The sequence below is a fragment of the Eumetopias jubatus genome, unplaced genomic scaffold, assembly GCF_037043125.1.
Source record: "Eumetopias jubatus isolate StellerSeaLion01/CBP00866 unplaced genomic scaffold, mEumJub1_p1.0 scaffold_17, whole genome shotgun sequence".
NCBI classification, from domain to species: domain Eukaryota; kingdom Metazoa; phylum Chordata; class Mammalia; order Carnivora; family Otariidae; genus Eumetopias; species Eumetopias jubatus.
In genome coordinates, this window is record NW_028274823.1 from 36,515,353 (window position 1) to 36,532,310 (window position 16,958).

At 34.1% G+C, this 16,958-nt stretch overlaps 1 protein-coding gene across 3 annotated transcripts in view; it reads right to left on the bottom strand.

The window, feature by feature from the left end:
- HECTD2 (HECT domain E3 ubiquitin protein ligase 2) overlaps positions 1–16,958 on the bottom strand; it is a 71,766-nt gene that overhangs the window by 19,879 nt on the left and 34,929 nt on the right. For all 3 annotated transcript variants that reach the window (XM_028098703.1, XM_028098702.2, XM_088019787.1), the window contains 8 exons: positions 13,787–13,925; positions 12,983–13,085; positions 12,433–12,522; positions 10,474–10,538; positions 6,792–6,837; positions 4,747–4,856; positions 3,144–3,292; positions 2,260–2,383 (listed from right to left, as the gene is read on the bottom strand). In XM_028098703.1, the coding sequence (XP_027954504.1) occupies positions 2,260–2,383; positions 3,144–3,292; positions 4,747–4,856; positions 6,792–6,837; positions 10,474–10,538; positions 12,433–12,522; positions 12,983–13,085; positions 13,787–13,925 (826 nt within the window). The remainder of the gene's footprint in view (positions 1–2,259; positions 2,384–3,143; positions 3,293–4,746; positions 4,857–6,791; positions 6,838–10,473; positions 10,539–12,432; positions 12,523–12,982; positions 13,086–13,786; positions 13,926–16,958) is intronic.

Consider the following 16,958-nt stretch of genomic DNA (forward strand, 5'->3'; position numbering starts at 1 on the left):
CCATTTACAAAATGACTTCATGTGCATCACTTCTTTTAATCCCCACAGCCTTGTGAAGTCCGTACCATTACTAGGTGCGCTGTGTGTTCATTCTCTAGAGGAAGCTGCATCTCACATTCTGAAATGTACTAACCACGTATATGGTTTACACAACTCATTTCAGTCTATGCACAGTCACCTGTAGATCATTACCTGTGGAAATATGGCCACAGCAGAACCCGGAGGCAGAATACTCATGAAGGGAGATGAGGACAGAGAGTTCATGGCAGAAATTACAAAAATCCATTATTACATGGATATTTCTCGTGTGCAAGCTTCAGAAATGAGGAAATCTAGCAATAACTACAGTAGTAAAAAGCAAAGTAATAAATTTAAGATCAATAAAAAGAAGTATGTTGCTGCTGGTCTTGTGTTTAAGGGTGTAGTAGTATGAAATGGTATGTATTTGTAAAGACACGACATTATGATCTAAGGTCAAGAAAATAACTAACTTCCTCCCTTCAGAGCTGATCCCGTGTTACATAAAAAAGCCACAAACTACCCAGAGAGAAATGCATTTAGAGAGAACTAGTAGGTGACAGGGACACTTCAGGAGCCAGACTCCATGAGAAGTGGCTGCAATGAATCCATTAGTTACAGCTGGAAGCCATCCACCGACAGTGAAGCCCTGGGTGTGAAGAAGGCACGAGGAGGCAAACGGAGACTACCGCCCTGTGTGAGCCACAGATACACAGCTTTCTCCAGAATGCAACTGGTAATACAAGTCGTTCAGGACTAATGTGTAATAGTTTTGAATCACTAAGGGCTAACTAAAAATCTGGAAATGAAAGAAGTACAATGACCTTAGTAGGATCTATCTTGGTCTTATTATGTATTTTAAAACAGTGTGGCTCAACCCTTCCTTAGGCATGCACATAGAAAAATGATACTATGTGTGTGACACACTGAAATAAACAGACGTGGCTGTTCATTGCCAGAGGTGACTACTGCCCTCAGGCTCCAGGTCCCCCTCTAAGTCCAGGCTGGCTTCCCCCAAACTGAAAGGGTCACAGGATCAAAAGTCCTCTGTAGCTCCTTCTCGGCACACAGCGCTGTGGCACAGTGGTTAGAAGAGCTCTGTATTAAAAGATGTCACTGAAATATGCAGAGTAACTCTTGGAGTTGTTTTGTGGTTTTGTCTACAACACTCTAATTATGTTAAAGTTGGAGAAAAAAGTGTCTTTGTAAAATAAATACACTTTGTCACGAAAATATCTATCCGACAGAACGAAGTCCCCAGAAACAATTCTTGTTTAGTTCTGAGTGTTCAGATGTGGACTGAGATATGTCCAGAAGGCCAGTCAATGGTTTTGACCAATTCTGATAGAAAGGGTCCCTGGCAGATTGAACCAATTTATAAACTAATCTGGGGTTTTGAGGTTACTTATATCCCTACCATATCTCTTAAGTCTCTTTCAGAACAGACACACTCTCCAAGATATCACATGGTCTGGGAAAAAATTATGTTTGGTATAGTCATGCTGGTTTAATCCAAATGAGTGTGGATATAGGTGCAGTATATTAAAGAATTTGGTCAAGTGTTTTGAAAACCTATTACACTATTGTAATAAATAATTTGTGGTGAAGCCCTTTCGCTGTAACTCCCATTCTTTTTATATTGTGTATAAGGAACAACCACTTTTTCTACAGAATGAAGGAGAAAAAGAGTGAACTGTACATGTGTATGTGTGCATGTGTATGATCACTGTGTTACAACAGGCATTGGCAAACTATGGCCCATGGGACAAATATGGTCTACCACCTGTGTACAGGAAGTTTTCTGGGACACAGACACACCTGTTTATTTACATATTTTCTAATGCTGTTTTGGTGTTACAGAGGTATACCAGAGTTCGTACAGTCCAAAGAGTCAACAATATTTACCATCTAGGACTTTACAGAGAAGGTTTGTGACCCCTGTACTGGATGATAGCATACAGAAGAAGATACAAGAAACTTGCATACTAAGATACGACTTTGCCCTTCTTAAAAAGATGCTATTAATCAAACCAAAACCAAATTAACATGTACATAAATTCAAAACGTAAGAAAAAGAAAATGCCCTAAGAAATATAATGATGTTTCAGGGCTGGATATCTAAACTATAAGTTTATATATAAAGATATGTGCATACTTAAATTTATACAAATTTAACATCCAGTCATTATTTTGAATAGTATTTCATTTAGGTAAGTAATCAAAATGAGCTTCTGATTGTACCTGTGAGAGTTTCCAAAGCTCTGCCAGGTGTGGTATTCTTCCATGAGATCAATGTGATCCAATGTCGAATTATAGAAATCAGTATAAGGAATAAGGGGAGGATGAACCAAACTGTTTGCAGTATCTGTAAAGATAAATTCTAACAATGATCTTTTCTAACATGTGCATAATTCATTCTAATAAGAACATTTTCATGTTCACCAGACAGACTTTATCTAGAAATTCCTATTTTAAGCCAACTGTAGCTCCTAATTAAAAAAGTAGTTTTAAAATTGTGGTTCAGGGGACACCTGGGTGGCTCAGTGGGTTAAGTGTCTGCCTTCGGCTCAGGTCATGATCTCAGGGTCTCCGGATTGAGCTTGCAACCCAGGCTCTCTGCTCAGTGCGGGAGTCTGCTTCTCCCTCTGCCCTTCCCATGCTCGTGCTCACTCTCTCTCTCTCTCAAATAAATAAAATCTTTAAAAAAAATTGTGGTTCAGATGCAGCCAATCATTTCTTGCTTTTATAAAAAAACTTGTGGTGAGGATTAGAACAGTATAGTAAAGGGAGTACACAGGTGAGCCCCTCTTTACCCTACTTTCCCATCAGTGTTCTCTCCTAGGAGTTCTCGGGAATCAACGCAAGTGCCTGTTTCTTAGGGGTCTCTACTTAGCAGGTCATATGCAGCAGATGGCCAGAATACAGAATACTGCCCAATAAAATGCATAAAGCTTTTTCATGCTATACATTAAATGTGAAATCCATTATCAAAACAGGAAATAAATCACAACTCTTCACTTCAAAGGAAGGTTTTAAAATTTAAGAATGCCTCTACAGTACTTTGAGATCCTTACAGAAATGTCCTTAATATTTAACAAAAGAGAAGACAGAGTAATAAAACCTACTAAGTAAAGCCAACACTTTGGATGCTGATGGGATCCACCAGGAACACTTTGTTATAGGTGGAAATTCTTCAGGCTTTGCAGGAAACAGGCGCAAAGAAATAAACTGCAGCAATCTCTCTACCAATTGTTTGAACCTCTTCTGGGATAATCTGGTAAAGATTGTGAAATAATTCCAATCAAATCACATTTTCTATTTTGGCAATATGTTAGATATCAAAGTGTATCCTGTACACATAAAATTTTAGAACATCCCCCCAAATTCTATTTCTTAAGTTGCCAAATATTTGAAAAGATACAAATCTTACCTGGAGTATTGTTTCTTAAATAAGAAATAAACACCAAAATTACTATAACGTTAGCATTAGGCATTTCATTTTTAAGGCTTTCAATATTGAGTCAATCCTTGTTACTTAGACTCAGTATTTGCAAATTTGCCTACTTCCTAAAATTTAATTGTAACCCCAAAATCACTATTAGTGGAGCTTTCAGTCATGGTCATTTGCAGATGTGCAGAATGGCAAAAAATGTGAATTGCCAGATGTGCATATTCCCAGCTGAGGTCGAACAAAGAAACACGGCCTTCTTGTTTTAGTTCCCATACTGTAAATGAGTATTCTTTACACAGTTTACTTAGTGTCATGTTTTCCACATTTTTGTGCTTTTTGATTAGTAATTCTGGTGTTTTAAAATGGTTCCCAAAATGTAGTGCTAAAGTTCTGTTTAGTGTTCCTAAAGCACAAGAGCAATGTGAGGTACCTTATGGAGAATAAACTTGTGTTAGATAAAATTTGTTCATACATTAGTCATAGTGCTGTTGGTCGCAAGTTCAATGCTAATGAATCACCAACTTCTATTAAATAAGATGTCTTTACATGCAATGCAGTAAAAATAAGATCATGTACTCATCGGTTGATGGGGATGCTAGACCAGCAGCTCAGGGAACCTAACCCTGTTATGTCCTGTAGGATCAATGATTCAGTATTTGTTAATTCAGTGTTAGCAGTGACTTTATAGAACATAAATACCATGAATAATGACAGTCGATTTTATTTAAAATTAATTCTGAAAATACTTTGCCTCTAACCTTTTATCAATCATGGAGAAAAGTCATTGTTTATGTGAGTATAGCTCTATGAAAAAACAGAGTGTATTTTTTATAAATTGATATTGATGGCTAAACTATATTTTATGATGACGTTACTAGGTAAAGAAAAGGCACTATGTAAGTAATGGTGAGACTGACTGATATAAAGATAGGAAATAAAAAGACACATTGAAATAGTATCTGAGAAAATCCGGTCACCATCTTGAGCTATATGAAAACCACCGACAGGCAGGTGCTGTGTAGTAAGCGAAAGCAGTGGATAGAAACCTCAACAACAGTTTGCGCCAGCAAAATGGTTACTTGCTTTAAAAACATTTTTAATTACCCTCTCTGTGGTACTAAGGTATATGTTTATAATTGGCTTTGAAGTACTGTTAATTAGAAGATCATTTCTAAAGACCTGAAAACATTTAAATATATTTTATTATAAAATCACTAATATCAAACTTGAAACTGTATGATTATAAGAGTTCTTATTAATATGACAGAGTGATTTACTTTTTAAGCCAGTGGACCAGGAAATGATGATCAGCTTCCACTAAGGCAGCTATCTGTCGCAGCAAGTGAGCGTGGATGACATACGTAGACGTATTACTGAACTGAGGATTCTGAAAAAGATAAGACAGATAATCGTGTTAGAATTTTGTTAACATGTGAAAAGAAAAGACACTAAGCTTAATGAACTAAGTGGTACATTAGGAAACTAAATTTGAGATTATGAAATACTGGGTGAAATCCTATAAAACAATAATCTATTTGTTTAATTATTTAATTAACAGAAATTTCGATTTTGGCTGTGGTATAGCAGAAAAAGCACGGGCTTTGAAATTAAGACATCTGGGTCTGAGGGCCGATTCTATCACTTAGGCGTGTTCCTTAAACTTTGATTCTCAATTTCCTCATCTCTAAAATAGGAATGATAGTATCTATCTTACTTGTTCTAAGTAGTAGAAAAGAAAATGTATGTAAGGCTCCTAGCTCCATGCCAATCACTATCATCCAATTAAACAAAAAACCTAGTTCTTCCTCGATTAAAAAAAAAAAAAAGAATCCTAGAAAAATGAAGTAAAAGCTGGTTGTGAAACTTTTGCCACTGTGAAATGAATTAGTTGCATGTCTCACAAAGAACAAGGAGAGAGCCACATCACAGCTTCTGACAACTTTCAAATGTCAAAGGGACACTGAAGGAGTTGCTTGAAGCCTCTAGTTACATCTCTACAACCTAAACTCTTATCACAATGTGCATTTCAGAACTTCATGGAAAAAAATATCATCATTGAAAAATAAACTGAAATTGTGGGAACTAAGAGAGCACCATGTATTTTTCACAAAACTGACTTACTGGCAAGGACAAATTCAAAATCAGAAAGTGCCTCCCGCTGAGAGCCTCACCTAGCGGTGCTCATGAGAAGGTATCATTGGCAGAGCTTACTGCGGACTAACAGACTCACTCCCAAAATCTGAACCTCAGTTGTCATTTCTCTAGCTTTTACTATCTACATACATTTCCTCCCTTTCTTCTAGTTTTGCTTTTGTCCTTCCTACCTTCTACTTTTCCTTCTTCTATCTTTCAACTACCTCTTGTCTACTTAACTTCTTTTTCCCACTTTTACTTTTTTCCTTTCTCCCCCTTCTTTTATTCCTACTGTCCATATTTCCTTTTATTGGACATAATATTTAACTAAACACTGTATCTTTTTTTTTAAGATTTTATTTATTTATTTGACAGAGAGATAGAGAGAGAGCACAAGTAGGCAGAGTGGCAGGCAGAGGGAGAGGGAGAAGTGCGCTCTCCGCTGAGCAGGGAGCCCAACGTGGGGCTCAATCCCAGGACCCTGGGATCATGACCTGAGCCAAAGGCAGCCGCTTAACCGCCTGAGCCCCCCAGGTACCCCAACACTGTATCTTATTTAACATAATTTTTTCTTACCTTTAAATGAGATAATAATATGTACAAACACCTTTTGTAAATTGTAAAGACTAATACAAAAGCAGTATGCTAGCTATGTAATAACATACTTCTTTCTCAAAAAAATAATACAAACTAAAAATTGCTTTTCATTTGTCTGACCTTATTTTTGTGTATCTACGAATCCGTCTCTCTCAAGAGGAAAAAGTTCATCACCTTTGCTTTAGCAAACATAAGCAACCACCTTGATTTTTCCATTTTCCATTAGAATTCTAATGGAAACATTTATTAAAAATACCTAGAGAAGTTAGAAACCTACTAGTTGGGAAATAAAAGAAAGTTTTGGAGCCCATTAAAGCTAGTTATAAGAGGTTGACTGGAGGAAGAAGAGGTGCTTCCATTCTGCTTGTTCCTGAATACCACAGCAGAAAGGCAAGAACTACATTAAAATTTTAATCCCAAAGATAATTTAGCTTCCCATTGTTTATTTGTTATAACTTTAGTGCTCTGAACACTATAATAAAAAAATATCAATAATGTTGCACAAAATAATACTTAGTACTTCATATCATTTCCCTTAACATATGCATAGACTGAGATTTAAATTAGACAACTTGAGTTCTTGCTTTCTTACCTGTAAAAGTATAAAATATGCTCTAAGATCATCTTTTGTTCGTGGACTGTAAAAGAAATAAGCATAATTGATTACAGATTAGTATTTAATCTTATAGCATCTAACAAAAAATGATTAGTACATGTTTTTGTGAGAACTGCGTTCGTAAAAGCCAAAAATGAGACTTAAGTTAGTATGTATGATTACTGAGACAGTAACAGATTCATAATATGCTGGGAATATAGGCTCTTTTGTGCTTAGTCTTGGCTGGTTCTGAAGACACATAAAAGATGAATTAAGTAGAGGCACCTGGGTGGCTCAGTTGGTTAAGCATCTGACTCTTAAATTTCAGCTCAGGTCAGAATCTCAGGGCTGTGAGATAGAGCCCTGTGTCAGGCTCTGCACTCAGCAAGGGGTCTGAGATTCTCTCTCTGTCCCTCCCCCTACTTGTGCTCTCACATGCTTTCTCTCTCTCAAATAAATAAAATCTTAAAAGAGAAAGGTAAATTAAGTAGGCTATAACATTTTATGAGGTAAATATGACTAACTTGGGAAAGAGTTTAGAGCCTGATGAATAATCAACAATTTTAGAATACTTATATTTTTGTTTTAATAAAGGATAGCTGATATCTCATTTAAAAATACTGATGCACTGAAGAAAGAAAATACGCTTGTTTATATATCTATTTCTGAAGTGATAGATATAAAAATATCTGCAAATCAAATCACATGGTAAATGTATCTAGTATGTTTCTAATTAAATTGGAAATTAAATTCATATTTGAATACCTCTGAGATGTAACTAATTTGTAATTTTTTTCCATGTTAATCTGGATTTTCACATTGTCAAATTTGACCAAGAGTTTTTGTTATTCCCAAAGCTGATGAGTGTTTCTTTCTCACCCTCTCAGATTCTATTGAATACACTCTCAAAAATACTCTAAAGTAACTTCTTGAATTAAAAATGGTTCACCTATAAGATTACCAGATTCAATTCATGATCCTTGACTCGGTCCAAAACCCAGATATTAAAGAACACTTTTGAGACAACTGGGGAAATTTAAATGTGGACTGCATTTTCGAGAGTACTATTAGAAAAACATTAAAATTGTTTGGTGTGATACAGTGTTATGGTCATGCAGGAAAAGGTTATTAAGAAATATATGCTGAAATAATTACAGGTTAAGTGTCATGATGTCTTCCATTTACTAAAAAAATAATTATGCACACATGCACAGGGAGAGAAAGCAAAAAGCAAATGAGGGATAAAATTAACAACTGGTAAATCTGGGTGAAAGGTATATGAGTTTTCATTATCTTTAACTTTTCTGTGGTTTGAAATTTTTCAAAATTAAATGCTGGGGGAAAAAAGGTTCATCTCCCAGTATCTCCTTGAATTTCCTTTAAGAAAATAAAATGACCAAATGATTAGTTACTTTTCTGTTATAGTTACAAAACAAATCTGAAAACATAAACCACTGCCCCAAATGTACTAAATGACCTTTACAAAATGTAAAGCTACATAGTCTGAAATATAAATATATAACATACAGGTTAAAATTTGAAATATGTATACACATGTGTATACAGAAATGTTTAGTCAGTAACATTTCTTTGTGGAAGAATTATCTTGACTGAATAATGATTTAAATTGTTTACAAGGTTTCTAAACTATTTCTGTCTATAATAGTCTACATAATTGTCAGACTATTTTCTGAATGGGACTACTGTTATGTTTTAGAAATTACATTTGAAAATATTTTATTTATTTATTTTTAAGATTTGATTTATGAGAGACAGACAGAGACAGAGAGACAGAGGGAGCACAAGCAGGGGGAGAAGCACAGGGAGAGGGAGAAGCAGACTGCCTATTGAGTAGGGAGCCCAACACAGGGCTTTATTCCAGGATCATGACCTGAGCCGAAGGCACCCCAATTTGAAAATATTTTAAAACACTCAGGGCAATTCATAAATATTGAAATTCCTGGTGATAGGCGAGCCCTATTTTTTCCATTTATAGCAATACCATGACAATTTCCAAATTCCTGTCCCATGTACTAGTATTTTAATGCAGTACACAGTTCTGGGCATTGAAGTCGTGGTTGAGATCACAGGCCAGACTGCCTAGGTTCTAATCCTGACTCAGGCACTTACTGTGTTACCTTGGGCAACTTCTTTAACTTTTCTGTAAATTAGTTTCCTCCACTGTGAAATGAAAATAATCATATTAACTATTTCATAAAATTGCAGTGAAGATTCAATGAGAAATACATGGAAGATTGTTAGGTGCCTAGCCCATAATAAACAGTAAACTTTAGATCTTGTTGTTGTTATAAAAAATCCAAAATAAAACAAGACTTTTGGGTAAAGACCACATGCTCCTTTGATAGATAATCACATCAAATCATCATGAGGAGTAGGGTTGGAAAGCGGCGAGAGTGTGCTTATGAGAGGGGACTCAGGCCGGGGAGGGGTCAGGCCACTGGGCTTCCACTTCTCTCAGGAGCTTTCCTACACTCTAAATCTCTCCGTTTTCAGTGAAGCACTACGGGTTCAACCCAAACCATACAATTCAAGGAAAATGCAAATTTACTACCATAATGACAAATTAGGAAAAATGCTATTAAAAATCACATCAAACTATACAGTATGATTTCATTTGTTTCAAAAAGGTGACCAGAAAAAAGATGGCAAAATGTTAACGTTTACTTTTTTTTTATAATACTCGCAGTGCCTTTTCTACATTTACTGTAATAACCATGAATTTCTTTGAAAATCAGAGCAATGTTATTAAAAAATATGGGGTACATTTAACATTTAATAATTTTTTTTAAAGATTTATTTACTTATTTGAGGGAGAGAGAGAGAGCGCGCACACATGAATGGGGAGTGGGCAGAGGGAGACAATCTCAAGCAGATCCTCACTGGGTGCAGAGCCCGATGCAGGGCTGGATCCCAAGACTCATGAGATCATGACCTGAGCCGAAACCAAGAGTCAGGTGTTCAACAGACTGAGCCACCCAGGTGTCCCTTAACATTCAATAATTTTGATATTATTTTTAAATGGGGCTTAATACAAACATTTGAATTATAATTTAATGGTATTCCTTTGCCTTTAGTAGAAGCTATTATTTAAGTTATATGCTACTTAAATAGTATCAATTTAAATAACATGTACTTTTCAAAGTATACTGTTGTGTTCTGCATATCCAGTGATATTTGAACATTATCAATTACATTGCCCATCATTCCTTATATAATGATTCAAGATTTAGTTCCAGGAAAAAATATATTTCAGTAGCCAAACTTACATTTCCTTAAAGAAGAAAAACTGCTCTAGCTACCAAGAAATCCAAAGCTAAATTTAATGTCCATTTAATTTAATTCTAGGTTACTGATGTAACTATGCATCCCATTTTTATACCACACATATATCTGTACATAACAAATTTTATATATAATTTTAAAGGATTCACAGATACTGTGAAGCCCACATATAAACCTTCCTGAGAAGTCACAAATCTCAAGTTAAAAAGCTTTGTCATAAGTGTTTTGTTTGTTATAAATGGTTTATAATTTCTTTCTGATCTCTGTTTTTAAAACAACTAAAATCTTTTCTGAGAGTAAAATACATGCATATACATTAAAGATGTATGTAGAAATTAACTATCTATATTGATTAGCTAAATATTGTTAAAATTACCCTTTCCATTCTCGTAATAGGCTGTTAATGATTCCCTTTAATACTGTCTTCTGAATGTCTTGAGGCTACAGGCAAAAGAAAATCAAAATAATTAGGATTAGGTACTTAGGTGACTTTTATATGTTATTTATATTTACAGATCTGTTTCAATAGTTAAAATCAGACTTGATGACTGAGGATTGCTTATGATAGTATTATTTTCACATCTGAGAGTGCTAGAGCACCAATGACATAAGATTACAACGAGAATGCTCCCTGGGATGTGCCGTGCACGACAAACTGCACAAACATATATGGTGGCCCTTTGATGACCAACATCAGTTTTATATAACCGAAAAAATTTTCACTTTCCCTGGATTGGCAGGATAAAATCATGAACACGAGTCCAAGATTAGCATGTTTAACAATATAAATGACTGCATGTATTTAAATATATTTATTACTACCAGTAAAAAGTTGTAATTAGCAGGTAGATCCACAATTCATTATTAAGTGCAATGAAATTATGTTCAATAAAAAAATAAGATTTTTTTTCATTACTGGATTTGGAAAAGGCAGAAAAGGCATAAAAAACATTCCTATATAGTTTAAGAATTCAAATACTAAAAAAAAAATCTTATTTCCATTTTAGAGAGTTTTCCCCATGTGTTGTAGTTTTAATTTTTTAGTGTCTATAAAACACTGACATCATTCCAAGTCAAAAGAGGTCAGACAAATGTCCTAGGAGTGGAACATTTTGGGTCACAGTAAATGTATATGCTTAGTGTCAGTAAATAATGCCAAGCAATTGTCCAAAGTGGCTGTACTAGTTTCATACCTCATCAGGGTATGAAAGTTCCAGTTGCTGCACAATATTGCCAATTCAGTACTTAAAAACCTTTTTACTCATTTTGAATGGATGTGTATGTTATTTACATTTCTCACATGACAATACATAATAATAATGTACCTTTTCATGTATTTAATAGGAAAGTACTCAGATTAGGAATAAGACAAAGATGTTTGCTATTACTTCTTTTATTCAAAATTTTACAAGAGGTTCTAGCCAGTGCAAGGCAAATACTTACATCTATCCATCCACACATGCAAGATAAAAGGACTGGAGAGGTGAAGTCTCATTTTTCACAAATGACAGGACTGTCTATATAAGGAAATCTAAATAAATCTATTGATGCACTATTCGAATTAATGAGTGAATTTGGCATGGTAAATAAAGATAAATATATGAAAGTATTTTTTTAATTTAATTTTATTATGTTATGTTAATCACCATACATTACATCATTAGTTTTTGATGTAGTGTTCCATGATTGTTTGCACATAGTGAAAGTATTACAATAGCATCAAAAAAAAATCAAGTACTAGAACTAAATGTAACAAGATATGTGTAAGACATTTATCCAGAAAAATACAAAGTATCACCAAGACAAACTAAAGAAGATCCAAGTAATCGGAGGGATATACCATGCTCATGGATTAAAAAAAAATGTCAACTCCTCACAAATTCATCTATAGCACTGTGGTTCTCAAAATGTGGTCCCTGGGAACTTGTTAGAAACACAAATGCTTGAGCTCTACCCCAGACCTATTGAATCTGAAACTCTGTATTTTGAGAAGCCCTTCCTGTGATTCTGATACATAGTAAAATTTGAGAACCACTATAGATTCAGTGCAATGCCAATACAATCAAATAATTTATCTCCTTTTGCTGGCTAAGTGAAGCATGATTTTATTTCAGCAAGCCTTCCTAAAGAAGGACTGGACATAAAAGTATTTTCTGCTTAATTCTCATTTAATTAAAAAAATATAAAAAATACCTAACTTTCTGAGAATTCCAACTAAATTTACTGTACAATTATATGTTACAAGGTGATTATTACAATATTTGTGTGGCTGCTTTTGAAATACAAAAGAGACAAAGAATTATACTGTTTGCATCTGTTCATAAATAATACTTACAGTATTAAGTAAGGCATCATATACAGCATTCACAAATTTAGCGTTAATCCCAGAGTCTTCAATGGTATTAAAGGAGGCAGTGGCATCTTTCTGCAAATTCAATTAATGAATTAAGTGTATATAACATTTAAGGACTGTTCTTAGTAATTTTGAACCATAACTATTCCTTCATAATTTCTACTATTTTTTAGTAGGATGATGAAAAAGAACTTTTAGGCAAAGTTGCTAGAAATAAAAATGAATGTATAAGAATTATTTTAATCATTTTTTAATATTTATTTCTTATCATGTTCAATTAGCCAGTATAATCACTTTGTTTTTTAAAACTGAAAGAATGGAGTCAAACGTCATCATTAGTAGAAATGCAAACAATCTTTAAGATATTACTTAAGTAATATTTATTTCTGATATGTATACTTTTTGAAATTAATACATATATATGTTTAATCAGCTGCTTAAGTCAATATTAGGTAGAAAAAGAGCTAAGTTATTGTATCTTTTTTGGAAAATTTAAAATTAAAAGTGAAAAATGTGTTTTTTGTGTTATTACCTTAAATGCAGCATTTAGTTCTGGGAAAGAATCAAATGTTGTTAGATAAAAATCATGTACTGCTTTCCAATCTCCCGATGACTTAACTTTTTCTATATCTTCCCTAAAATGAAAACAAACGTTAACAGATAGAAATATTATTCAGATAAAATAGCATTACTCCTTTAAAAGTAAATGTCACCAAGCATGTAATTTGAAATATTGAAGCTGAATACAATATATTCCAGTTAATATAAATATAGTTTATGAACTTATAATTCTTAAATGGATCATAATATTTATTCAGCTTTCCATTTACTTGCTTTTTAAAAAGGTCATCCTTGACATGCTCCTCACAATTAACAATTTCTTTCCTTACTTCATAGCCAAACTTGAGAGATTTTGTTTACTTTTTCTGTCTACTTTCTCATTATCACTTAGTCCTTCAGTATTCATTGGATTATTTTCAGTAGTGACATAGGTTTTATGCTTTATGTGTCACATAGTAGATGAAATCATATTTTTTAAAAAGGAAACATTTTATTATTTTATCATCATCTTTATCTCCTTTTGTCCGTTTTAACTCATATTCTCTTATTTAGTGTTGTTTCTTTTGTTGCAACATTATCTACCCCTTACCTGTTATTTATACATTTGTTTTCACATTCAACTTGCGACATCTAGTCTTTTGTGTCTTCACTCTTGAACAATGCCTTATAACAAGCCACAAGTTCAATCAATTTCTCACACAAAAATATTAAATTATGTAGAGTACTGTCATTAGATGACTATACGTCTACATATTAACAGTGAGCTGAAACTTACTGAAAGTCTTTCATAGTTTTGGACTGGTTAGGAAGGACAGATTCTGAAAGAACTGGGGCCTTCATTTCAGATGGTAATGCATCTACGGAAACACGCTGTTTTTGTCTAACATCAAGGCAAATTGGTGGTAGGTCTCTCACTGTAAAGTATAAAAAAAATTCAATGTAATTAATAGTAAAAATTTTCCGAATTATAAAATGTCAGGCTAACATGAACAGAAAACAAGTGAATTATTTTGTATCGCATTCACCTTGGGGTCATATAACAGAAATCTTACCACAGTAAAGGGCACCTCCTGAAGGCTCTATTACCACCAGTCCCTCCCAACCCCAACTTCACCCACAACAGATATTAGGCCATATCTTAAATTAAAAGTTATTCACAGATGTGGAGAACCAAGAGGGCCTCTAACTGTAACAATGTTCATGGTTGTGATGTTTTTTTTTGTTTTTTTTTTGTTTTGTTTTTTAAATAAAATTCCAAATGTTTATAAAAAAAAAAAAAAGTTATCCACAGATGAAATATAAATAAAGTTTCTTTCCTTTGTTCCTTTCCCAAAAGTTGTCTTCCAGGAAGTATTTCAGTGAGGTTCAATGTTTTTAGTGTTTATTACCTTTTTGAATATATGCAAACCATTTATTCACATCCTCTGTAATTCTTTATTATAGTTTTAGCTTTTTAAAAAAATCAATTTGCATGACATTTTTCTATTTTTTTCTTTGCAAATATTTGCCCATTTACTGTTTGCCTTTTTGTTGCATTTCATAATCTTTTAATTGTAAAACAAAACAAATACAGAAGAATCTCACAAAAGGAATGGATGGCTTAATGAGTTGTTATAAGATAAACACCTCTGAAACGATTAATCCGTTGAGGAATGGAGTCTTATCAAGTCCCTCCTTGCTCCAATTACCCAGATGTTAGACTCTGCCTATTTCAATTTTAATTTCTTTTTTTAGCTCTTTTTCATTTCTTTTTAAAGATTTTATTTATTTATTTGACAGAGAGAGAGACAGCGAGAGAGGGAACACAAGCAGGGGGAGTGGGAGAGGGAGAAGCAGGCTTCCCGCCGAGCAGGGAGCCCGATGCGGGGCTCGATCCCAGGACCCTGGGATCATGACCTGAGCTGAAGTCAGTCGCTTAACCAACTGAGCCACCCAGGCGCCCCTCATTTCTTTTTAAATTTTAAACATTTCCTTCTTTTCATCTTCTAGTTCTCTTAAGGCATTATCTGGTATGCACGTTTGCTTTTGTGTTCCTTCTGTTTTATTTCTAAAATTTAAAAAAATATTTCTAATTGTTTCCTTGTAAGTCCAATTTTATCACTATATAATGTCCCCCTCTCTCTCTCCAGTAATTTAAGTCTACTTTATCTGATACTAATATAGCCACTACTATATATCTTTTCCCATCCTTTTACTTTCAACCTGCCTATATTGTTACATTTGAATTGAGTTTCTTATAGACAGCATACAGTTAGGTCATGTTTTTAATCTACCCTGCCAATCTCTTTTAATTGATGTATTTTAGACCATTTACATTTAATGTAATTGTTGACCTATTAGGGCTTAAGTTTGTCATTTTATTTTATTTTTTTAATATTTTTAAAGTTTTTCCTATCTTCTTGTGGGTTACTTGAACATTTTTTAGAATTCCATTTTGATTCATCTGTAGTGTTTCTGAAAGGTTGCTCTAAATATTATGTTATATACACATAACTTATCATAGTCTACTGGTGTTATCATTTTACCAGTTGGAGCGAAGTGTAGAAACTGTACCTTTTATATCTCTTCACTGTTCTCGGTTTATGATTATCTTATCCTACAGGTAAGGTGTTATGTTTCTCTGGCTGCTTTTCAGAGGTCTTTAGTTTTCAGAGGGTTAATTATCATATGTCTTGACACAGATTTCTTTGGGTTTATCCTGTATGTGGTTTGCTCAGTTTCTTGAACCTGTAGGTTTATATCTCTTGCCAAATATAGGAAGCTTTCAGTCATTTGAGAGTACTTTTTCAGCCTACCCCCTTTCTCCTGTCCTTCCAAGACACCAATGACAAGAAGGTATCCTCTTTTGTTACAGTCCCATAGGTCTCTGAGATAATTCATGTTTTCTTTCTAGTCTATTTTCTGTCTATTGCTCAGATTGGGTAATTTCTATTGTTCTACATTCCAGCTCATTTATTCCTGTCTCCTCCACTCTGCTGTTGAGCCCATCTACTAAGCCTTTTATTTTGGTCATTGTATTTTTTCAAAATTGTTAATACTTCCAACCCAACCAAACAGGTGAATATTTTACATACTCTAAATTCCACAATGTGAAATGTACATATGTAGAATTTAATTCTACTCTTATGTAATCAGGATATATTTTCAACTAAGCAAACATAGCTATTATCAATCATCATGGTAGGAACATAGCTATAAGGTCTTTCCTTCCTTATCCACTCTCCCAATCAAACATCTATTCTTGGATCTATAACTTCAATAAACTAAGATAAATTTCATTAGTGTTAGGGTATATTTTATAGTAAAATATCTTTCCTATTAGAAGATACTACAGAGATGCCAATTTCTTATAATCAAAAGCAATGATTTTCGACCTTTACTGTATATCAGAATCACATGGAGAGCTTGTTAAAACACAGATTACTAGATCTTTCCCCAGAGTTTGTGATTCAGTAGGTCTGGGGTGAGGCCCAAGAATTTGTATTTCTAACCTGTTACCAGATGATGTTGATGCTGCCAGTCTGAGGGTCACACTGAGAAACACTGTTCGGTATTAGGAGAGAACAATGGTGCTGACAGTACAAAACATTAAATTTCTTTAACTCACTTCTATAACTGATTTTTATACCCTTTATTAATATGGAAATATCCAATTTCTAGTAATTTTTACTTTAGGCACATATTGGACAGAGGTTCACTTCATTAGCAAGTAAAATTAGATATCTCTACAAATGATGTCTTATGTTTGGAAATCTTTATTAGTAAGAAAGAAATGGGCATCTCAGCAGGAAAGAAAGAGACGATAGTCTCCTCTCTCCAACACTAGTCTTGTTACTAGTGAGGCTCCTCTACAGTTTCTCTTCCTCTTCACCAGGCTTACCCTTTCCTATCCCTTCCCACACACCTTTCCCAACCTGGCTATAAACACCCACTATTAGATACACACA